Genomic DNA, 25,204 nt, shown 5'->3' on the forward strand with positions numbered 1-25,204 from the left:
TTACATGTTTCATTGTTTAAAATAATTCCTTCCTTAGAGGCTTGATTAAACTGAAGCCCGCCTGTTATGAACCGCTTTTTAACGCCATAGGTAAAGCCAAGCTGAATTCCAGTATAAAACAAAGTCAAAGTTTAAAAAGACTTTTATCTAGGAACACTCCTTGTCGGCTTCTAATACACATTCTCTTGTACATCATGGACTTCAACGTTGAAGTTAAAATCATAGTCGGGGACTGGCCTTCCGCGGGGTGAAGTACGGCAACTGGGCTGTCGATTGCAATAGCTAATTGCATGTTTATCCAAACTGGCCTTCTCCGTGACAAGCAAGAAAGATTCCATTCAAACACCGAGCATGGAAGCTTCTGTGGCCCAGGGGGAGTCCGCTGTCTTGTTTACGCTGTCTATATATACGGGTTGTACACGGGTTCGAGTCCTAGTATATCAAATGAACCCTTCTTGCTAGAAATAAATTCTAAAGATTGCGTTTGATTACTATCACCAACCATGGTGAGATCGAATCCCAGATGACGCACGTCAGTTCACGAGAACAAACTGGGCTCGGTATAGTTGAGAAGAAGTGATCCATTTGACACAAAATGAAAATAAGCATCTAACTCAGAAAGTTCTGGGCTTATCAATAAAAACGACAAGAACAAGAACGTCACAAATGCGTTATTCACTAAAAATTCCCCTCCCCCAATTTATTTGATTGTATTTTATCTAACACCAATTATGTTCTTAATGTTTTACTCTGCAAACCAGAACAAAATGCTTCTATAATCCGTTACTTTTTAAGCTGTTTTAATTCTGGAGTCAGTACAATTAAGCGCCCGAGATAACTTCTATGTTAAACAAAACATCCCCTTAAAAATAATAAAATACTTTTAAGTATCTTAAAAGATAGAAATACATGTCAAGATGAAGGGACTAAATATACACGTTGCGGGTCCTTTGTCTGAGACCAATATGTTCCGCATCATGGATAACGAAGAGATTGTCAGTGTATATTGTTCACGGTATTATTATTCCAATGCATAATTTACCCGTCCTGCAGAGGCGACAGACGTGTGCGAAGAAGATCGAAGATGAGCGCCCTTCATCTTTTGCTTGTGCTTGGGTGGTGAGTTTGATTTGTGCGTCTTCTTGGTCTTTCCTTATTTATATCTTCATATTAATCTCCCTCTCCCCATCGCCTGTCTCTGTCTGTCTCTTTCATTTTCTATATATTATGTCATTGTCTACATTTAAGTACAGCATGTGCCACGGTAGTCATGCGAGTGAGCTAAACATTTGGTCACATGGTACCGCCGTCAGAGCTTGTGTGCAGTTCAGGTAAATGTATGAATAGACGGTAACGATTCAGTTAACCTAGGAAAATCTAAAAACTAAAAATTATCCACACTCTTCAGTACTGCATGATATTCACCAGGGTTCAGCAGTGTTTTTCAAAAAAAAAAAAAAAAAAAAAAAAAAACGCTGCAGTATTAACCAGCGCAGGCTTATCTGTATTCATGTATCTCACTGTATTCGCAAAATTCAACGGAATAAATCAGTATTTCATAGCATTATTTTCATAACGTTACGGAGGTAACATTTTATTTTATTTGTTACCCTTCTATCTTTCAGCCCTATTTATCCACATGTTCTCCTAGCTAATTTAACCATTAATTTAACCATGTGAAGTCCTAAATTTTCATCATTCTCTTTTTTCTATGTCACTTTTTTACTTTCTTTTTGTCTTTCCTTCTTCATCAGCCTTTCACCTATGCAGCACTCGCACAGTCGTTCATTTGTTTGTTTGTTTTTTTATTTAATTCTTCCCGTATCACCCATTTAGAAATTCATTGAAATCGAAAGAAGAACAAGATTCTGGCAGACTTGAAATGTATGTGGTAATGCATGTTCGTGTAGATGGTTAAGCGTAACCAGTCATGTAGATGATAATTATCGCACGAAGACACAGCTGTGTTACACCTAGATATCAGGGACCTCTATACCTAAAACAGTATACAGAATGAAATGGTAGGATATCATAGTTTTGCAACAGACTACAAGCGGACCCTGTGGTCAGAGTGTAAAATAAGTAGAAATATAAAACGAATCCTAAAACGGTTTAATATGAAGCACTGTGCATTATTTTGCGCCAGTTAATCCACACTTTCACCTTAAATCAACGACGCCACTGCCCAGGCCTTGCGGTTACTTTCATTCTATCGGTTATCTTTGTTTTCCACCCGTTATGACTTCTCTATCGCCTCACGCCGGATCTTCTTCTAAACAATAGAAAATATATTCCGAGGTGCGCATTTACGTAGGGCCCGGTTTATTGCGCCTTGAGATAAAATAAAGTTTAAATTATTTGAACCCGGACAAGTTCACTTTTGTGTCTGATCAACATAATATGACTCGGACATGCTATAAGTGAGGCATGCAAACCGGTTTTGTTGAGAAAAAAGAACAACTATGAAAAAGACCACGCCGGGTAGAAGTTACATCTTGTCATATTGACAATTTGCAAGGGTCATATCACAGAAAATATATTTACGTGTTATGGATTACCGTTACGTATTTTTCAGAATGGAAAGCAAAGCAAAAAGAAGACACTCTCTTGCTCCCAGATTCTACTGTGCTATTTTATCTCTCAAATAACTTCTACCTTTGGCACAATTGTATAAAAATGTGTAGAGGAAAAAACCCTCTATGGTCCAGTTGTATGTTAGGACCTCTCACATTGTACTGGTACAGACTGTATCGGTGCAGAAAGTATATCGCTCGACGTGAAGAACGGGCCTTTGGCAACACTATCTTGCACATGTATGTTACATATGTCGTCCCATGCAATGGCTAAATTCAATAGACAGTATATTAGGGTTGTGTTTTAAGTTTTTTGGCTTATTTCCCCCGCAGGTTGGCAACATTAGCACCCCCTAGGCCTGTGGCAGGGTCCTTCTGTACAAAAACCTTCACCTGCACAAAAACTCAGCGGTATTCCACTAAATGCGGATTTGCAGGATGGAAGAGATGTACTCGTACCAGGTAAGATATATACAGGATAACCTGCCAAGGTATATGCTCAACGGTTGGACATTGGGAGAGGAAAGACAAGAAGTATCAATTAAAAAATCAATTTACATTGGTCAAACGAAACAGATTCACACATTTAAGCTCATTCAAATTGAACAAACATTTCTTGGCCTTAAGGCCTCGTTTACTACTACTACTACTAATAATAATAATAATAATCGTGTGAATAATTTTACTAATTTATAAACTCGGATTCTTCTTTATAGAGTCGTGAACTCCCAATGTTCCAAGCAGGTGTGTTGTGACGGATGGAGCGGAATAGGTTGTAACCAAGGTATGTGGTCGGACCGGATGCTTAATTGCATCGGCTTCAGGTAGGTGGAAGAAACCAGGCTCCGGATGCAGTAAGAGTAAAAAGAAGGGCGATCTAATAAATCTTCAGCTTTTTTTACCTGTTCTGGTTCCGGTTCCCGAAAGCATGGGATTGGATGTGTATTGTGTATTGTGTCTTTTTATTGTTAACAGTTCATGATTCATAATTTTGTATCGTGGACAATGAAACAAGAGTGTTGGAACAACTTATGTTGATATGCTCAGAATCCGGATCCTGGTACGTTGGGAACGTTATAAAATAATAGGCGTATATAGGATTACTAGACATATGACATAATTAAATGTTAGATTGTATATTAAGTACAGAAATGTAAACGCTGGTCATTTTAACGACAGACTGCCAATACTTTCATTTTATATTTTGTATAAATGTGACAGTAAACAGTCTGTTAAATATTTTCTTTCTTTATGACACCTCTAGCTAATACTTAACTGCAATGGATAGGATGAATAACAATAAAGAGAGAACGGCACAGCTAGTAGTGCTATTATAATGAAAACCACACAGTATCAAAACCATGCCCAGTGCAGTATTGTTAGGTTTTACACGGATCTTAAACATCCTTCATTTGTTGTTTTTCAACTAGCCCTGTGCTATGGCGCCAACTCGTGTCCTAACGGCGGAACCTGCGTCTCTCCTAGCAAGTGCTCTTGTCGACCAGGTTACGCCTTGCCAAGATGTGACGGTAAGACTCCCAGGTCATGTAAATCAAGTGTTTCGCTCAGTTGTTACTAATGAATTTCGAGGAAATTATTTAATTCTTAAAATAGGTTTTTGTTAGCTTTAATTGATGCCATAGAAATAGAATGTTAAAACGTTGATTTAAAGGTTTGAAAGCTTTGTTGGATTCTTGTACACAATCTTACATTTGAAGAGTTCCTAATATGATAGCTACTGATAAATGAAGATTGAAGAAATAGTAAGGTGTTCAAAATTCATAGTTATTTATCAATTTTTGCAATATTAATATATGTATTGGACCATTCCCACACTCTATCGTACTTTCAGGATCGAAATATCCCCGACGGGTTTCTCGCTAAATTGCATTTAGTTTAAGCGTTCACGAGGGTTTATTACCCGCCTGATAGCTTTAGTGAGCGAGACAGACATTTAAGCTACTGAAACTGAATGCAATTTAGCGAGAATACCCTCGGAGTTAGATTGACTCGGCTAGCACGCTAGGTTAATTGGTACCCAGTCTGTGTCTCACTTTTGCTGAGATTACCGCATATACAATAAAAACTCATACTTGTGGTTGTATTTTGCTGGGAAAAGCATGCAATTGAACTATTTACGTATTTTTGCAGCGTACCCAATTGACTGTTCAGTTTAATGTATCATTTGGTATTTATTTTAAAGTCATTTTATATTATAGCATAACTGAACATCCTTCGCTGACGCAATGAACACCGTAATACAGTCGTAGGTCTATAGCCTGTACAGTATGTACAAATGATCATTTAGGCACAAGTATCTTCTTGTTCTTTTTAACAGTTCGTATTGGCGTTTTATTTTTCTCCATCTTTACAGATATAAACGAGTGTGCCAGCAGTCCTTGTCAAAATGGTGCACGTTGTATAAATGCAGTGAATCGTTACACCTGCCAATGCGCAGCCGGTTATACAGGAGTCAACTGTCAGAACGGTGCGTTTGAGAAATTGCTTTTACCTCATGTGCGTGTGGGTGGTTAGGCCGGATTTAAAATTCTCCAAAATTTTAGGCTTATTATTTAGAACAGTCATAAAACAGCGCCCTCTGCTTAAAACACGCCGCTATCGCCCACTTGTATAAGTACGTTTTTGATAATAATATTCAATAGTATACGTCAATTGTGTCAATACTTTTTACGTCATGTGTACAATTTTATTTCGTAATTTAGTGTTGCTCAGTTCTCAAGACATGGTTCTGTACAAACAGAAGTTTCCATGGACAGTGGTTGCAACTTCCTCAAAACACTGAAACTTTAATTGTAGCAACTTTATTTTCTATTGATGCAGTGTTTTTATAGTGTTATGATAACCCGTTAAATACAGAAAAATTAATTCAATACAACAAATATGATTAAATGCACATTTTTATCCTAAAGATATTAACGAATGCAGCAGTAATAATGGCGGATGTGCACAGCAGTGTGTTAATTTGCGAGGTTCCTTTGCCTGCAGGTGTAGTAGTGGATACAAACTCGCGTCGAACAACAGAGGATGCGACGGTAGGTGGCATTCAAAACGAAGATAATCCGCAGTCGGCACAGTGTACAAAAGCAATTATAGTACCTTTAATATATTATCGTATTGTCTTTAATCTGGATGCTAGGTGTACAGTTTGTATTACTGGCTGTATATTGAAGAAGTTTGATCACGTTTTTATTAGATAAATGCTTTTTTAAGCTTGATGGAGCAATATGACATATCGCAGCAAAGTGGTTGTCTTCTTTCAATATAGATATACTTATCTGATGTTTATTTCAAAATACTGTCATTTATGACCATTCTCTGCAGACATAGACGAATGCGCTTCCGGCAGTTCTGGTTGCGCTCACCGTTGTTCAAACACCGTCGGCGGCTTCCAGTGTAGCTGCAACGCCGGGTACACCTTGGACGGCGACGGCAAGACTTGCAATGGTAACTGTGAAAATATTGTATAATACAGATTGTCCAAAAAGCATGCAGTGAAAACTATATTCTTTTTAGTTTGCGTTAGCAGGTAAAGACACATGAAAGCAGGGGGAGTTGGCGAGGGGGGTGGGGGGCGTGTTCTAAATTACCGCGCCATTTGGCCGTGAAATCTCCGTTCTGATTCAAAATTTGATCTAGGTTTTATGATATTTCACAATATGGGTCAACTAAGGGTATACTACTAGCGGTAAAGAGGATCACTTAAAAAATATTACATTAAAAAAATGGTGGTTACAGGCCTGCACAATCTATACGTTGCAGACATTTTACACTTCAGTGTGTAATTCAAACATCAAGCTGGACATCGTATCCCGTTTGTGTGCAATTTCTTTGATTTTGATGAATTTAAATATTTGTAGAATTGTGTTGAACACTTTTATCTTATTTTTTTCTTTCTAACTTGGGTCTTACTCTGTCAACCCAAACGTAATTCATCAAATGTGAATACAAAATTTGATTCGTATGTGAAACCCAAATATGTTTACTAATTAGATATATATATAAGTACTCATATTTATACATGTATTTGGACTTATATCCTTCCAAGATATATGAGGCATATGGACAGATATCAGTAGCAATCTGTATAAAAAACAGTACATTCCCATCCCCAGGGTAATAAGAGTACATGTAGATATTAATGGTTACCTAGGAGTGATATGACTGTTTCGTATTTTTAGAGCGTCTTTAATTTTCATATATGGAAATTCGAATTTTAGATATCAACGAATGCCAGGAAAATGATGGTGGATGTCAACACACTTGTGTGAACGAGGTCGGTTCATTCCATTGTGAATGTAATCCCGGTTTTACCCTGCATTCAGATGGCAAAACATGTGTAGGTAAATATAAGTTATCTGTGGTTAAAATGTATCGTGTCTTGATCTATATTTAAACCAGCAATTTTAGTTTTGTGTGGTACAATGCCCGTGCTGCTATTTGTAACACATACGTCACACCTCGGTGCATGTGCACTAGAAGCATCTCTAAGATGGCTTGAAAAAAAAACAATAACATAACGTAATCTGTGCTGGCTGTGCTGTCACTGATATGATGTTGTCCAAATATATTTCATAGTCAAAACGAAAAGTTATTATTTTTTTGAGATAATGCTTTTTCCAACTTAATCCGTCTCCGAATTGACTGGAAGAGCCACTACATTGTTTTCAGACAAGGATGAATGTGCTCTCGGCGTGGCCAATTGCCACGTGCTGGCATCGTGTGTCAACACCCAGGGGTCTTTCTCTTGTGTCTGCAACTCTGGATATACTGGGGACGGAACCACGTGCACTGGTAGATACCCTTTGTCACTGAATATACAAGCGGTTTCAAAAGCCTTTTTTTCAAAAACAGAAAGGCAGGATCCGCCCATTTTTGAGCAATTTATTATCTTTATTATTAACTAACTAATATAACTTAATGTGTTTTTATTTATCCATTTATTTACCTGTTTGTTGGCTTGTTATCCCATGACCCTTAAGTGTTGGAAAATATATTCGCCTTCTGTTTTAATCTGGGCAAACCTCATTTATACCCCTTAACAAACACCCACCCTCAGCAAAAGCTCACATTTGCCTGTGGTCAAATTGCGATTCCTTTCAGATCTCGACGAATGCGCAGCATTGAACAATGAAGGATGTGACCAAGTGTGTTTAAATAACAGAGGTTCCTTTAGTTGTGACTGTAACGTCGGTTATCAACTGACGGGTGACGGTGTCACTTGCCAAGGTAAGGCCAAATAGTTAACACAGGTACTGTTGTTTAATACATGAAGAAAATATTTTGTAATCTACATGTAGGAATGCAAAGTAAGCATTTATTATTCTGCATGGTAAAATGATGTACTAGTAAGGCAACATATATTTATAAAAATTAAACGCATTTTAAACACAATACAAAAGTGATGTACCAAAACGGGAAGGCACTTTAGGAATTTTCTTTCGTACTTTTACTTGACTAAAACGTATACTAGTTGTATGGTTCCCAAGCAAACTCATATCTTTGTCTTAAATCAGTTTTAGTCAATATGCAGTATTCTTCTCAATGTTCATTTTTGCATGTTTTTAAAATTAGTTTTCCTTTTCGTTGACAGATATCGATGAATGCCAGCAAAACATCTGTTCTCACTTTTGCACGAACACAAACGGATCTTTCACCTGCACCTGTCAGGCCGGCTATTTGATGAATGCAGATGGGGTCACATGCGATGGTAAGTGAACGATAGATGGCGTGATGTACATGTATTTTTTATGTGACTGATAATTGGTGTTTTGTATGATGGTGAGTGAGAACAGGTGGCGTGGCAATGATACACTTCAAGGTACGGAGTGTGGTAGTCTAACGGTTCTAGTAAATGGTATGTTAAGGGGTTAATAAGCAGTCTATGAAGCGACATCTCACAAATATAAGAGGGACACATATGCAATTCCAATATATTTCAAATGCAAAAATCTACAGATGATATCTTTTGGTCTCTTTGCCCTAGCTGACTGAGTAAAACGCATCATGCACCACGTGCTACTTCTATATAGGACAGCGAAAAAAAGGTCGTAGTACGTAGCACTACACTGTATATATCCTGTTGTGTTGTATTACAGATGTAAATGAATGCAGCACCAATAACGGAGGCTGTGCACAGGTGTGTAACAACCTACCTGGTTCCTTCCGGTGTGAATGTAGCCCGGGATACCAGTTTGGACAAGACGGTATTACGTGTGAAGGTAAGTGCACTTCCATAAAACACTTAAGGTGCATTCACAGAGATTTAGATCGATCCATCCGGGTCGACCTAACTCCCTCGGATTCAAGCTAAATTGCAGTCAGCCGAGCGCGCACGACTGTTAATTACCCCCTTACAGCTTTTAGTAGGCCGGACAGACGCTTAAGCCGGCTAAGCTGACAGTAATCTAGTGAGACTTCCCACAGGGATAGATCGATCTAAAATCTGTGGGAATGGGGTATTAGGCACGCTACAGCCTCGTGACGTCATGTCGACACCATGCAGATGCCACAGTTTATTATGCACCTTTGTCAAATCCATGTGAGTCCATTTTAAAGTTGATATTTAGATATTTCTTGAAGGAGAGCATGTGGTGATCCCCAGAATGTTGCATATAATACTGCATGCATTTTTTGTCCTCGTTTCTGTTACAGATATAAATGAATGCAACTCGTTCAATGGAGGGTGCCAAGACATTTGTGAAAACACCCTGGGGTCATTTGTATGCAAATGTAACATTGGGGAACTCAGCAGCGACGGCCTGAGCTGTGAAGGTAATGGCATTTAAAAGCTCTTTATCATATTTCTATAGGACCGATTTACTTATAATTAGGTATATAAGAAAACAAAGTCAGATTATTTGTTTTTAATGGAATGTCTATTAGCAGAAAATAATTTTTGAATAATTGCTCTCTTTTTTATTTTTTCTTTTATTTATTTATTTATCTATTTTATTTATTTATTTTTGACAAATAAATGTGTTTGCCTATAATTAAGCACATAATGTGTATATCCATTATTTTTTTTTTGGATTGAACACTTTACAGATAGTTTAAATGTGATCAAATGCTGCGGTGATTTAGTACAAATATGATATTGTATAATTTACAGTTCAATATTCTCAATGTATTGTATATATGTTGGTTCCTGTTATTCTTCTAATACATAATTTTCTTTACCTCAATCAGCAACCAAGGAACCAAGCGTGTTCCAACGTAACAGCATAGCTCGTAAACTTTTGCCACGAGGGTGTGCTGTGGTCACACTGACTCGTTGTACAGAGGGCGCTGATGTAGAAGTCCGTCTTTCATCCACAGCTGAATGGTACAAGTTGACTTCTGACCCCAATATCATATTCACACTTGGTATCGTCTTTATTGAAGTGAACGACATTGCCCTTCCAATGTCAATCACGGGTATGGAAATACACAACCCTAATGGTAACTTCATGATGCAAATGGGATCTTTGACTTATGGTGAATCGGACGGAACCGTGCTGGCAACCGACCGAAACAATGATTGCCTTTCATTTAATCTAACGCCTAGAGATGTGTTTGACTTTGTTTCATCCGGGTCTTTCTTGTCGACATTCTTGGAGAATATCTACAAAGCGCTGCCAAACTGGATCAAATTCACGTCAACGGGATTCGATATTCTTTCAATCAATCAACTGAAGACGGACCTTTTGCATGGGCGAGATGTTCAGAAAGTACAGGCATGTCGTGGTGCGCCTTTGTTCGATAACAAACTCTACACCATCTTCCAGTTTAGAAGTGGTTTCAGCCTTAGCGTCTATGGCAACGAAATATCTCTCCCAAAGCCATTGAACGGAACTGAGTTTTGTCTTATCGTTGACATTTGCAGAGCCTATGGCGGCACGGTTTTCCTGATGTTTCCTCCGGGATCTAGAGAGCTTCTCAGTCAGCTGAAGGTGATAAGTGATATGGAGGAGAAGGGTGGTTTTAAGTTGTTCCTTAATGGTATTGGTTTGTCAATAGTTAAGGAGATAAACGTACACTACACAGCATCAGAGTTGACGTTCTGGAATGGGGATGGATTCTTCCAGTACCCGTAAGAAATTACCCATGCTATTTTTCGTGCCATTAATCTTTAGCAATTATCATTTAATAAAATTCCAGAAAAAAACATATTGCAGGGTATCTGCCCTTTATTTTGTTACCGAATTTTATATCTGATGCCATCAATTGCTTTTCGTGTTACTTTTTTTCTTTATACTTAAGGAGTTATTATTAATATTATTATTAATATTATTAATATTAATCGTGCTCTAAATATATACAGATTGATGCAGAGTACTTAATGTATGAAAACAAGTTAAGATATTTTCAAATTATATATTTTTTATTGAAAATAAAAATTATCATTTTAGAGTATTCCCAAAAGCGCACATGTGGCTTGGTGGTGGCATTACCAAGAATACCAGCGTCTACGACATCTCCGCTGAAACCGATATATACCTAGGATTTCCCCGTAACCCACTCTCAGTAAGATATCTAGTTAATTGCACATCGCAATGGTCACCAGCTCACCTTAGCAGGCCTAAAGATATGATAAATCTTAATGTGAATAATAAAGAAGAAACGGAGAATATATGGTAAAACAGGCTACGAGATTCACAGATTTAAACCGGTGTGATATCTATGTCTGTCCTTTAATAAAGATTCAGAGTAGTTGCAGTTTTAACTAAAGCTTATATCCCACTTTCAAAAAAAGGGGAATTAGCAAATCCCATAACACCATGTTTGTATCATGTATCCATATTATTTTGGGTGTTAATTTTAACATAACATATCAGCCCCATCCCCTTCCATAAGAGTTGTTATATATACAGCTGTCAAAACCGGATAATAGCCACTTGCCACTGATAATTACTATCATGCTGAGTTTGGTACACCATAATTTGATCATTTCAGCTTCTTTCTCACGTATTCTTAGAGGAGTGGAATGCTATTGTGAGACTCAACGTAGTTGCATCGTGCACCCTAAAATTTAAGTTGTTAGGCAAGCAGCGAAGCATAAGACTTCAAGAGCTTGGTATTTCCAGTCTGGAAACCCACATGTCAATCGGCGGTAAGAGCTAGGGCTCTCTCTCATCCGTTTACCTCTCTCTCTGTACCTCTCTCACTCTCTCATTCACACACACAGACACACAACATATTGCACAAGTTCGTGTTTTCCAACAAAGTTGTTACAATGTGAATCACCCCGTTCTTACCAGGCCTAGAACCAAGACAGTGGTGCGGAGCAAACGCCAACCCTCCAGGAATCTTCCTGTCACTTCGGCTCAGCATCAACCCCTTCAGGAACATCCCCATACTAGGTAAGTCAAATTGTTTAAAGAGCAGATTAATGTTCTGAAAGCTGTGTATTTGTTGATTTTAATATTTTAATATAAAAAAAATAAATTATTTTGTCATTTAAATCTCCCATTACCGAGAGGGAAATGTCGGTTTTATCTAACAATTATTGGAAGACAAACACAGATGTACTGGTATCTTTTGGCCGCATGAAGTGAGAATATTAAAGAAGACATTTTGGCCAAAACAAGTTACTTTTATAGCCAGTTCGCGGTAGGGAATTATTGCTGCGGTTTTACGATTGACAATTTGCCTTTAATTATCGATGTTGAAAACAGTCTTAACCTTGGGCTAAGATTATACGGCTAAAGTATATGCAAATGCAACTCTGCGATATTGCATTTTTCAAGAGTTTTCTTTTAATGATTGACCCACAATAAATAGATCTTACTTGAAAGACAAAAAAAAAAAAAAAAAAAAAAAAAAAAAAAAAAAAAAAATGAGCAGGCCAATGTTTGCTAAGGCCACACTTTTTTAATTTTATGGATGACATCCTGCGCGCGCACCGATTTTCGTCCGTTCTCAAAAAAAAAAAAAAAAAATCCCCCCCCCCCAAACCGCCCCCCCCCCCCCCCCAAAGGAAGTCGGTTGTCGCAAACATCGTTATTGAATTTGCCGGAAAATGCAATCGGCAATTCTCTGCTAATTCCGCAAGCTCCATACTGTCATTGTCGACTGCGGAGACATCCGAGTAGTTCCGAGTGTGGAAAATGAGCTTTCTGCGCATGCGTATTATCACCACATGGAAATATGGCCGTTTTGCTGTCAACTTCATCTCTAGCATTAATTTCAAAATACACGACAATTAAAGTCATAAAGAGAACGGGGGCCGTCGTTTTGGATTGGTTTGCCATTGATATTGGACATGGAGATATCACCCTTTTACAATTTTACGAAAGGCTGGCCGCGGCCAGCAATCATCGCCCGGAAAATTTCAGTGACATTCTGTCCAAAGCAGCACATACCAGTTTCTTTTTGGAGCGAAAAAAGGGTCGACAAGAGCGTCGCGGTATTTGGTGGACTGAAGGTCGGACAGGCCACCCGATAGTTGGCTGCTAGCGTGTGAGTCGAAGTAGACAAAATGGCATCGACCGAAATTACCTTAGTAGTAGGAAGCATAGGCCTATCTTTGCTTAATTTTTTTAACAATTCTGTGAAGTGTTTACAATGCTTTAATTTTCTGAGAGTACAAATAAAGACACGCTTTTTATTTGATATTTGTTTTATTGGTTTCTATACCAACAGAATGCATGAAATAACCTTAAATAGATTTGGTAATATGCAGCATATATATTCATGACTTTTTACCTTTCTACGAAGTAGGCCCTATTCACAATGCTTTAATATTTTGAGAGCATGGATAAAGACATGTTGTTAGTTTGATACGTGTTTCTGTGGTAAATTTGTGTTTCCAGCTGTGTACTGAAAACATAACTTTTCTTAAGCAGTTTTTTTTTTTTTTGGACTGTTTTTTTTTTTTTCGCCCGCTCGCACCGACTTTGGGGTCCCCAGAGGATGTCATCCATAAAAATAAAAAAGTGTGGCCTAATGGTACCTTTTAAGACTAAGGCATGGTAGGTTAATATTTTAGTCCATAAACGCTTTTGTGAAACAAGCCTCAGATGTCATAATCACGTCTTAACCGGTATACCGTACACGTGACTCTATACAATGACATTACCATAATATTTACATTTGTCAAACAATGACAAGGGGAAGCCTCGTGTTTTCATTTGTTCATTATTCTCAAAACAATAGGTCTTTTGCAGAAAAATCGAATATTGACACTCAAAAAAAAAAAAAAAAAAAAAAAAAAGGTGGGGAGGGGGGGGTAACAGTCACTTATAAATTAACTGAATTATTTATTCCCCACTAGGTGATTGGGTGTTCTATAATCGACACTCGGTCTATGCTTTCGTTACCTACGACCAGTCGGACAAGATCAAGAACCTGCCGACTGTTGATCTTCTTCAAGACATCGTAGATATCCAACAAATCGTGAATCATTTTATGGAGGTAGGCAAAATTACAGATACAGATTACAAATTACAGTGGCAATCATGGTAATATCAAAATCAATATTCGTTCACTATTTAAAATTGTGTCAATCTGTATAAAAATATGTTATTTTTATGTGTTATGTTTTGTTATGTTTTAAAAAGAAATAGCACTCCGTTTACGACTTGATGACTTGAGAGTTTTGAAAATGATTTTGTTCTCGTGCGAAGGTTGGTGACGACGTATGGATCTTTATACTCTTGACGGCAAGTGTGCGTATTTGGGCTGTTTAGAAAATGAACGTTACATATTATTCATTTTTATCATGCCAAATATCAATGATTGGTTTTAGGTGCTAAATCAAAATCTAGAGAGGTTCAAGGATCTCCTCTCCAATACAGCGGCAGCACTGCTTAATTTAGTTCACACCACCCTCGCTGATCTTAAGGCTGCCATTCAGGAAATTGTAGGCGATTTGCAAAATCTCACATTCCCCGATTTCTCTGTCGTATTAGACACCATCCGTAATGCATGGACTGTCCTTAAAATGGCAGCACAGAACTTCTTTGACGCCGTTGAGTTCAATGTTGAAATCGCCAAACACAACTTTACGGAGATGATCAAATTCGAGGTGAATCGCATTAAGGGAAATGTGGATGCAGCAATCGAAAAGGCGCTTGGTGAGGTAAATTCGGCCACTGATGATATTTCTGGGTTCGGGGTACGCTACAAGACGACCATTAAATTTTTAGGTCTGGAGATATATGGACTTCAAGTTGAGTTTGTTTACTCATTGGGAAAGATGGGACAGTGTAGCAGGTTTCAGAAGGTCTACCAATTGTTAGCTGGAGAGAAAGCAGCCCGGGTTTGGGCAATCGTTTCCACGGGACAGAACCTGGGTTATTTCTTGAAATTAAAGAAAGGGTCGGGAGTCGGAGCTGCCTTTAGCATTGACCACGATGTAACTATTCTGCAGCTTCACGCTGAGGTCGGTTTATTGGGCATCAAAGCTGAAGCCGACGTATTTTTATCGAAGAATGGCTTGACCACTTACCTTGAAGGTAAGGTATGGAGCCTCTTCCGCGCCCGGTTGACGATGTCGGCCGAGCTTGGTAAAGAGTGGTATCAACTGACATACATTGTGGAGGGTTCACTACTGCCTGGCGGAAATGACTCTTTTGAAGGGAGCTTCCTTGACGCGCTTAAGGAATTTGCCAACAACCTTGCCAACGAAGCCAACAAACGAGTAACCCAAGCACAGCAAGGTCTAACTTGGGCTCAAGGTAAGCTAACCAAGGCCCAGAACTGGCTTGAGGAGAAAAAGGCAGATGTTCGCAGGGCAAATGGCGCATTTGATAGCGCCGTTGCAGCTCTAGAACGTGCCAAGCAGAAACTGGAGGCCGCAAAGGGACCTTTCCGCAGAGCTCTGGAAAAACTGAAAGCTGCACAAAAGGATGTAGACAGTCTGTGTAGGATAAGAGATTGCGGGAAAATCTGTATACCAGGACTAAAATGTAAATGGTGCCATAAGAAAATCTGGGGAGTCAGAATCCCTTACCCTTGCTGTAGGTGGACAAGCTGCATGGTCGAGATACCGGATCCTATCTGTGTGGCTGCTAATGTGGTCTGTAGGGGAATCCGGTTGGTCGCATATGGCGTCCTAGAAGTGGCCAAGATAGCTGTTAAAGCCCCTATGGTCGCCCTGGATGTTGCCAAGGCCGGTATTTCGGTGGCACAGATCGTGGTAGACAAGTCGAGGGTGGTGTTGGACATCGCAGTAGGTGCTTTGGAAGTGGCCAAGATTGCATTGGAAGGCGTTAAAGCGTCATTTGATGTTGCCAAGGCCGCTCTTGAAGCAGTAAAGTTTGCAGTTAGAGCGGCCTTCAAAGTGTTTGAGTTGATCGCTTCAGGGCTGCAGACTATAATAGACGTTAGGCAGTGTGGGTTCCGAGTGGAGCTTTCTACTGTCGATTTACCTATTTTCGACGTGTTGTGTGAAGTCAATGCTTTCCGCCTCGGTTGGAGAACCGTAGGGATAAGGATCAACTTCAAAAATATAGTGCAGAGCATATTAGAAGCAGCTAAAGCTACCGTAAATGCACTACTCGATGCACTCAAAAACACTATTAGCGGACGAAAACGGCGCGAGATAGAGTTTGACGTGAACGCCAAAATGCACACCTTATACCGGGTGATTCGCCAAACTGGCAGCATCGAAGCAGGAGAACAACTATTGAATGAAACCCTCGACGTAAAGAACAGCATCACTGGCTTCAAGAACAGCACCAATGAGGATCTCAACAACCTTAGTGATAAGGAAAATAGAGTTAATCTATTTGCAGAAAAATGTGAGACTTTTAACGAAGCGGAGGGATTTCTGCGTCGCGTTTTTGACTCCCTTTTAAGTGTTGCAACTGACTCCAAAGCATCGTTAGACAACGTGACAGTCATGCTGGAGACCTTCCCAGATGTCGACACCCCTCAACTATCAAATGGATCATTGGCCTCTTTCGGGGTTAATGTCACGATCGGTGAATCTGATTACAATCTGACGGCTGAGCAGATGGAGGCGACGTTTTCGAAGACCATGGCGAACATCAAGGATGATCCGGAACTGAAAGAGGCCCTGGGAGCCTCTACGTTCGCCAAGAGTATAATTTTGCAGGAGACAGAACAAGCAGCGAAGATGGCTTTAGTGGAAATGTGGATCAGGGTCGCAGAAAATATTACGTCAACCACATATCCGCCGGATGTCTGTGCCAACTTCAGAGACTGTGTGCTGTACGATCTTGGACGTTTGTATGACCTATATGATACCAATCTACAGTTGCCGGGTGTCCAAAGCATCAAGGGTTATCTTCCCACTCTGGAGAATTCAATCCTTGCACTTGTGAACAGCGTGGAAGGCATCGACGTCAATGAAGCTTATCGACATAGCCGAGAGATCATGGATCTTCTTGATAGCACCAAGTCCCATGATGTTTTCTGTAAAACCGCACCGCAAATCATTGCGGGACCTAGAAACACCACTGTTACGACTGGAGAGTCAGTGCAGTTCACATGTCAGGCAACTGGTGATCCCACACCGGACTACTCCTGGTTTAAGGATGGAGAGGCTCTGGGAATAACCTCGAAGACCTTGCGCTTGAAATCGGCGTCAGATTCTGATGCAGGGGCGTACTCGTGCCGAGCTGAAAATTACATTGCTGGCGATGACTCAGAACCTGGATACCTAACAGTCACTAACAATGGTAAGGAGGGTATCTCTTTGTCTCTTCCTTTCTCTCCGGATGCGTTTACAATAAAATTAACTCTTTAGGCAAATCGATCTAAAGCCGCGGGGTTTCTCGGTAAATGCAATCAGATTAGCAGAATGACACGCCCAGTCAGCAACCTTTCTGTCTTGCATTCGACACCTTGAGGAAGCGTGTTAATCTTTTTATCTGATTGCATTCAGCGAGAGTGAATGCAGAGTTTGATACCTAGTACCCCATTTTCATTGTAACGCATTGCGAATCGACTTGGTTTCCCACCGTTAGAATATTTATATGCGTGTAGGCAAACTACAAATACAACGACGAACCCAGACCATTAGACTCAACGTTATATCTAGACACATTCAACTGTAAGAAAACGTACAGCCACTCAGACAGTTGATGACGCAATAATCCGATTCCTTTTTTCCAGTTATTTCGTGTCCGACTGCTTTCGCCATGATGCCCCACCCCTTCGACTGTAGAAGGTTCGTTGTGTGCGTGTGGTCAACCCCCGTGGTCATGACCTGCCCCAGTAGCCAAGACGGTCATCTTGTTTGGGACCAGAGCCAACTGAGGTGCAACTACGTCCGCAACGTACCGGGATGTCAACATGACCAGCCCGGCGAGTGAAATCAGACGTTGATCACGTGAATACCATGTTGTTATCACATGATAATGATATAGCAACGTGTAAGCAATGTCAAGCTAATCAGGCATGTTTGAAGTGAGATGCTTTCGCTGTTATCCTTTTTCATGCGCTCTTACGCGTAATATAATACATTATTTGACATACATAGGTATTCATATTATCTTTAATTACTGGTCTGCTTGTAGAAAAGAACCCTTCGTAGACTGATACTTTGTCTAAAATGCAGTACTTTACACATCTATACAATGATGTAGCCCTGTTAAAAGACAATATAGAACAATACAATGTATTTGTTAGCTTAATCTGTTATAATATTAGTTATGATCGCAAAAACACTGTGTACCAATTTTAAAGATTGATCAACTGAAGTTAAACTAAATATTTATATTTATAACCATCCGTAAGCGTTGTTTATATTTTGTAAAAAAATATTTATGTATGCTCTCTATGTACATTAAAACTAAGACAATTGTACCATGAGGATTGTGCATGCAATATTAACAGTGAGCGCGGATGGCCGCTTATAGCCGCAGCGCCTTTATAGGCTTTTAACTGAAGTCAAAAATTATCAGCCCAATTTGCCGACCTTTCTCAAAATGACGTATCTCATCAACTGTCTATTTACGTTAGGATCACCATGGAATGAATTTTTCCTTGGTCGTGCTCTCCATAAGAGCGCGTCGCGCACCGTTGGTGCAGTTGAGATACGAGCGTAAAGGAGTGTCTCAACAACTGCATTCCCTCCTTTTATTCATTAGGCCACACTTTTTTATTTTTATGGATGACATCCTGCGCGCGCACCGATTTTCGTCCGTTCTCAAACCCCCCCCCCCCCCCCCCCCCCCCCCCCCCCCCCAGGAAGTCGGTTGTCGCAAACGTCGTTATTGAATTTGCCGGAAAATGCAATCGGCAATCCTCGGCTAATTCCGCAAGCTCCATACTGTCATTGTCGACTGCGGAGACATCCGAGTAGTTCCGAGTGCGGAAAATGAGCTTTCTGCGCATGCGTATTATCACCACGTGGAAATATGGCCGCTTTGCCGTCAAATTCATCTCTAGCATTAATTTCAAAATACACGACAATTAAAGTCATAAAGAGAACGGGGGCTGTCGTTTTGGATTGGTTTGCCATTGATATTGGACATGGAGATATCACCCTTTTACAATTATACGAAAGGCTGGCCGCGGCCAGCGATCATCGCTCGGAAAATTTCTGTGACATTCTGTCCAAAGCAGCACATACCAGTTTTTTTTTTGTAGCGAAAAAAGGGTCGACAAGAGCGTCGTGGTATTTGGTGGACAGAAGGTCGGACAGGCCACCCGATAGTTGGCTGCTACGTGTGAGTTGAAGTAGACAAAATGGCATCGACCGAAATTACCTTTTTTAGATTTGGTAGTAGGAAGCATAGGCCTATCTTTGCTTCATTTTTTTTAACAATTCTGTGAAGTGTTTACAATGCTTTAATTTTCTGAGAGTACAAATAAAGACACGCTGTTTATTTGATATTTGTTTTATTGATTGCTATACCAACAGAATGCATGAAATAACCTTAAATAGATTTGGTAATATGCAGCATATATATTCATGACTTTTTGCCTTTCTACGAAGTAGGCCCTATTCACAATGCTTTAATATTTTGAGAGCATGGATAAAGACATAGTTAGTTTGATACGTGTTTCTGTGGTAAATTAGTGTTTCCAGCTGTGTACTGAAAACATAACTTTTCTTAAGCAGTTTTTTTTTTTTGGACTGTTTTTTTTTTTTTTTTTCGCCCGCTCGCACCGATTTTGGGGTCCCCAGAGGATGTCATCCATAAAAATAAAAAAGTGTGGCCTTAAGGGTACTTTTTCACTGCTGATCATCGTCAGTAGAGCATTTTCCATTCATTTCAGAAAATTTAATTGAACGTCTTTTGTCATTCTATGCTGCGTTAACTTGTTTTAATTTTGAACACAACTTACGAATAATTCTCCTTCATGAACTTTTGGGTGTTATCATGTACTAAATGCCGTTTCTTTCTCAGCTAATGTTATCATGTTGTTCTGATTTCGTAGCACGGTTTGTTAATGTTATACAAATTAACCACAAAATAGGCCTTCTATGACCAAAATAGAGAAAATATAAACCGCAATAGTCAATATTTTTATATTTAAAATGGTAGAAATTATCAGTTCAAAACTAGACAAATATTTGCAGTCGTGACAAGGCATCGATAATACCGTTCATATCAGATACTGCTATTTGAGACTAAACCAAAACTGGGAAATGATCAAATTAAGCACATATCCACAGGACGACTGTTTTTAGTATAGCATTAAGCAAAATTTTAAAGGACCTCCTGATAAATATTTCAGATTACTTAAGCCAACTCATGTGAACAGTCACCCTTCCGCCCCTTTCTGATGCTTAGAAATCTTGAACCTAAGTAGTTATCAAAGGCTTATTAATCATTAACTGCCCAATTTATCAGTTCTGCCATAGAGTATTATGTATTCCGATAACCTGGTTCTCTAAACTAACTTGAGAACACCGCACGCCTGGCATTTGAGATCATCATAAGACACGTTTAATTTGGACGCGTTTTGTCTTCATTTACGGTATATAAATCACTGTTCATTGTAATATAAAAAGTTTGATATCACATCAAGAACAAAACAAGGACAGTATATAAACATCACGATGAAGATATTGCTGGCTGTATGTGTTCTTATTACCGCCGTCACCGGGCAGACAACATCGCCATTTCCCAGGTATTTAAAAAAGTTATCCTTCAGCTGTCTCTCGTTTTAAGCTCTAAATTTTAATTGTTATACACTACTTTCTTAATTGTTTTATTTTCAAATCTCAAAGTTTATTATTATTATTATTATTGTTGTTGTTTCTCTTTTTATAGTACTATTAAGAGCTCGGAAAGAATCCAATTCCTGGTGTACATTTTACATATACATGTAGATGTATGTATTAGCTGAATACATTATCATAACTTTATTTTTTAGAACAACCACTGGTAAAAGCTGTAACCTTTGCGACCAAAACGCCCAACTGCGAGATCTGCTCCAGTCGCTGGAAGGCACCCTTGCAGAGGTGTCCCAGCAGGTTATCACGGTCGTATCCCAGCTCTCCGCTCAGGAAAATCGACAATCTGCCATGAGGGATGAGCAGAAGAAGATGTCCACCCAGATCGCAGAGCTCGGCATAAAACAGAACCAGGTGTTAGAAACCCTGGCGTATCACAACGCTTCCTTGGCGAGAATTGAGCAAGAGTTCCAGTCGATGGCGTACGGTGTGGTCGGTGACAGGCAACTGCTGGGGAGACAGGAAACCTACATCAAAACCCTCACCGGTTTGGTCACAGATCAAGGCAAGCTCCTGGCAGCCCAGATTCAAAAGCTGGACGATGAGAAGAAGCTTCTGGAGAGTTTGAAGAGAGACCCGACTCATTGCACGAGAGGTAACACAGTAGATGTGACTCACAGACCATATCTTAACAGATGTTTTCGAGAGAGAGAGAGAGAGAGAGAGAGAGGGTGGGAGGGAGGGAGAGAGAGAGAATTGGAGAGGTAAAAAAGTTGTGTAGACCGGAATTTTTATCAGAACTGTATTATTGTTTTAAATGTTTGCCTATTTTATTGTATTAAATACAAAATTGATTCAGTTAAAGCAGGATATCAGTATGACAGTTCACCTCGTCGTGGATCCAGGTTTATTTGAAGGGGTGGGGCGTTTTTAGGAATGACAGGCCTCGAATGCGAGGCTGACAATCGCCCACTTGACATGGGATTTGGAGTTCGCTGAAGGGTCCCTATAACGTTTAGCGTTTTGGGGGGGCAAACGATGCAATTTGGTACAGTTTAGAACTATGATTCAGGTATTACATGTAGTGGTCAAAATCTGAATAAGTAACAATTTCAGAACCCCCCTCCCGACCCTCTCCCCCAAGTTAGACACTGCACTTCGTGAGGAATAATTAATTTCATTATATTGTCATTATTTCAGCTGGAGTTTTTCATGCACAGTCGCCAAGCGGAGGCTACCAGTTGACGTTTGAGGACGCGAAGCAGCTCTGTGCTAAATATGGCGCTGCTATCGCTACGCATGCGCAGTTGACAACAGCATGGAACGACGGTCTTGACGTGTGCGCCTGTGGTTGGCTAGCCGACGGAGATGCAGGATATCCCATCCACAAGGCCCGCCCAGGTTGTTTGTCTTATGCCGGTATCCATAGTGGAACTAATAGTTGGTGTAAACAGTCACTCATTGCAAAAACAGGGCGTGCTGACGTGTACTGTTTTAAACAGTAGACAAAAGACATGACATGATGTGTGATTTTAGCATTTCTATTTAGAAAGTATCATAACTGATTATATCTTACTTGCAATTGGTTTTATCTGAAAATTAGGTTTCTTTTTATCTCGAATCGCAAAAATACAATACTTTCGATTCTATATATCTTGATAATTTTGCCTTTAATCAGTACTTGAATCTTTATGTTGTTCTACAAAACATTTTAGACTTAAGATGAATTTATTATTATTATTATTATTATTATTATTATTATTATTATTATTATTATTATTATTATTCTCAGCTTTAGTAGTAGAAGTAGTAGTACTCTTGAGAATATCCAATGGTTTCATCAGCTATGTAATTTCAACAGAGACGTGGCAGTAAGTTTTACTTGAGGAATAAACTGATACTTGACCAACCATTATTTTGTCTGCTTACACACAAAATCAAACACCAGAAATACAATGGCTGTTAAAATATGGAGAGATGTTGCATACAGGTGTATTCCATTGCTGAGTCGAATTAAACAAAGGAAAATGAGCGTCACTTCTCAGTTTCATTGGTAGCATGAAAATTCATGCGTAAGCACTCCTATTGACGATTCTGATATGTACTGGCTGTGTATCAGAATAGTCAATAGGAGTGCTAACTCATGAATTTCCGTGCTACTTCACCGGTACATGTGTACTTTGAGAGATTCACAATTGTTGCTTCTTTGTATACGCTATATCAGCTAGCCAGGATTATTTTAAGGGGGCGCTTATGCGAAGCCGACCTCTTCCTCCCGGTTGGGGTGGCCTTATTGGTTATTTTAAAAATTTAAAACTTATTGGTATTGGAGAGGGCAAACGGTGCCATTTGGTACGGTTTAGTACCATAAATCAGGTAGTCAAAATTATAATTCCGAGAGGGGAATATACCACATTGGTCAAAAAGGTTGTCCCACCCCTATTCCCATGTACTTTTATTTACAAATGATCACCTCACAGCTGTAAATTGTTAAAAATAGTGCTTTTTATTACAGATACCGTGATACCCTAATCCTAACACCAATCCTAACCCTAACCCCAATCCTAAACCTAACCCTAACCCTAACCCTAACCCCAACCCCAATCCTAACACTAACCCTAACCCTAACCCTTACCCCAACCCTAACATACACCCTAACCCTAACCCCAAACCTAACCCCAACACTCACCCTAACCCCAACCCTAACCCTTACTCTAACACCAATCCCAACCCTAACCCCAAACCTAAACATAACCCTAACCCTAACCCTAACCCCAACCATAACCATAACCCTAACCCTAACCCTAAACGCAATCCTAACTCTAACCCCAATCCTAAACCTAACCCTAATCCTAACCCTAACCCTAACCCTAACCCTAACCCCAACCCTAACATACACCCTAACCCTAACACCAAACCTAACCCTAACCCTAACCCTGACCCCAACCCCAATCCTAACCCTTACCCAAACCCTAACCACAACCCTAAACCTAACCCTAACATACACCCTAACCCTAACCCCAACACTAACCCTAACCCCAACCCTAACCCTAACCCTAAATCAAACACCAATCTTAACCCTAAACCCAATCCTGAACCTAACCTTAACCCTATCCCTAACCGCAACCCCAACCCTAACCCTAACCCTAACCATAAACGCAATCCTAACCCTAGCCCTAACCCTAACCCTAACCCCAATCCTAACCCTAAACCTAACCCCTACCTCAACCTCAACCCCAACACTAACCCTAACCCTAACCATAATCCTAACCCTGCCCCTAACCCCAATCCTAGTTCTAACCCTACTCCTAACCCTAACCTTAACCCTAACTCTAACCCCAATCCTAACCCTAACCCTAACCCTTTCCCTAACCCTAACCCTAATCCCAATCCTTACCATAACCCTAACCCTTACCCCAAACGTAACTATAACCCTAACCCTGAACATAACCCTAACCCCAATCCTAAACCTAACCCTAACCCTAACCCTAACCCCAACCCCAATCCCAACCCTAACCCTAACCCCAACCCTAACCCTAACCCTAACCCTAACCCTAATCCTAACCCTAACCCCAAACCAAGTTCTAACCCTACTCCTAACACTAACCCCAACCCCAATCCTAACCCTAACCCTAACCCTAACCCCAACCCTAACCCTAACCCTAACCCTAATCCTAACCCTAACCCCAAACCTAGTTCCCAACCCTTACCCTAACCCTATCCCTAACCCTACCCCTACCCCAATCCTAACCCTAACACCAAACCTAACCCAACCCTAACCCTGACCCCAACCCCAATCCTAACCCTTACCCAAACCCTAACCACAACCCTAACCCTAACATACACCCTAACCCTAACCCCAAACCTAACCCCAACACTAACCCTAACCCCAACCCTAACCCTAACCCTAACTCTAACACCAATCCTAACCCTAAACCCAATCCTAAACCTAACCATAACCATAACCCTAACCCTAACCCTAACCCTAACCCCAACCCTAACCCTAACCCTAAACGCAACCCTAACCCTAGCTCTATCCCTAACCCTAACCCCAACCCTAACCCTAACCCTAACCCCAATCCTAACCCTAACCCTAACCCTAACCCCAATCCGAACCCTAACCCCAACCTCAACCTCAACCCCAACACTAACCCTAACCCTAACCATAATCCTAACCCTAACCCTAACCCCAATCCTAGTTCTAACCCTAATCGTAACCCTAACCCTAACTCTGACCCCAATCCTAACCGTAACCCTAACCCTTACCCTAACCCTAACCCTAATCCCAATCCTTACCAAAACCCTAACCCTAACCCCAAACGTAACTATAACCCTAACCCTGAACATAACCCTAACCCCAATCCTAAACTTAACCCTAACCCTAACCCCAACCCCAATCCTAACCCTTACCCTAACCCCAACCCTAACCCTAACCCTAACCCTAACCCTAACCCTAACCCTAACCCTTATCCTAACCCTAACCCCAAACCAAGTTCTAACCCTACTCCTAACACTAACCCCAACCCCAATCCTA

At 40.2% G+C, this 25,204-nt stretch overlaps 2 protein-coding genes across 2 annotated transcripts; both read left to right on the forward strand.

Moving 5' to 3' along the window:
* The first annotated feature begins 877 nt into the window (after positions 1–877).
* Positions 878–18,347, forward strand: LOC106151734 (uncharacterized). The gene is made up of 20 exons (XM_086994649.1): positions 878–1,119; positions 2,907–3,035; positions 3,290–3,357; positions 4,004–4,102; positions 4,948–5,061; positions 5,504–5,626; positions 5,916–6,038; positions 6,812–6,934; positions 7,263–7,385; positions 7,695–7,820; positions 8,185–8,301; positions 8,690–8,812; positions 9,246–9,365; positions 9,780–10,662; positions 10,982–11,096; positions 11,526–11,682; positions 11,831–11,932; positions 13,846–13,985; positions 14,320–17,218; positions 17,655–18,347. The coding sequence occupies exons 1-20, from the start codon at positions 1,085–1,087 to the stop codon at positions 17,852–17,854; spliced, it is 5,919 nt and encodes a 1,972-aa protein (XP_086850775.1). The 5' UTR covers positions 878–1,084; the 3' UTR covers positions 17,855–18,347.
* A 2,054-nt stretch (positions 18,348–20,401) lies between these two features.
* LOC106162582 (hyaluronan and proteoglycan link protein 2-like) lies at positions 20,402–22,579 on the forward strand. Its single transcript, XM_013539900.2, has 3 exons — positions 20,402–20,624; positions 20,871–21,325; positions 21,871–22,579. Exons 1-3 carry the CDS (start codon positions 20,554–20,556, stop codon positions 22,173–22,175), a joined length of 831 nt encoding a protein of 276 aa, XP_013395354.2. The 5' UTR covers positions 20,402–20,553; the 3' UTR covers positions 22,176–22,579.
* Positions 22,580–25,204: the final 2,625 nt, after the last annotated feature.

The sequence above is a fragment of the Lingula anatina genome, chromosome 8 (genome assembly GCF_051362555.1).
Source record: "Lingula anatina isolate TDL-2025a chromosome 8, LinAna3.0, whole genome shotgun sequence".
Classification (NCBI taxonomy): Eukaryota; Metazoa; Brachiopoda; class Lingulata; order Lingulida; family Lingulidae; genus Lingula; species Lingula anatina.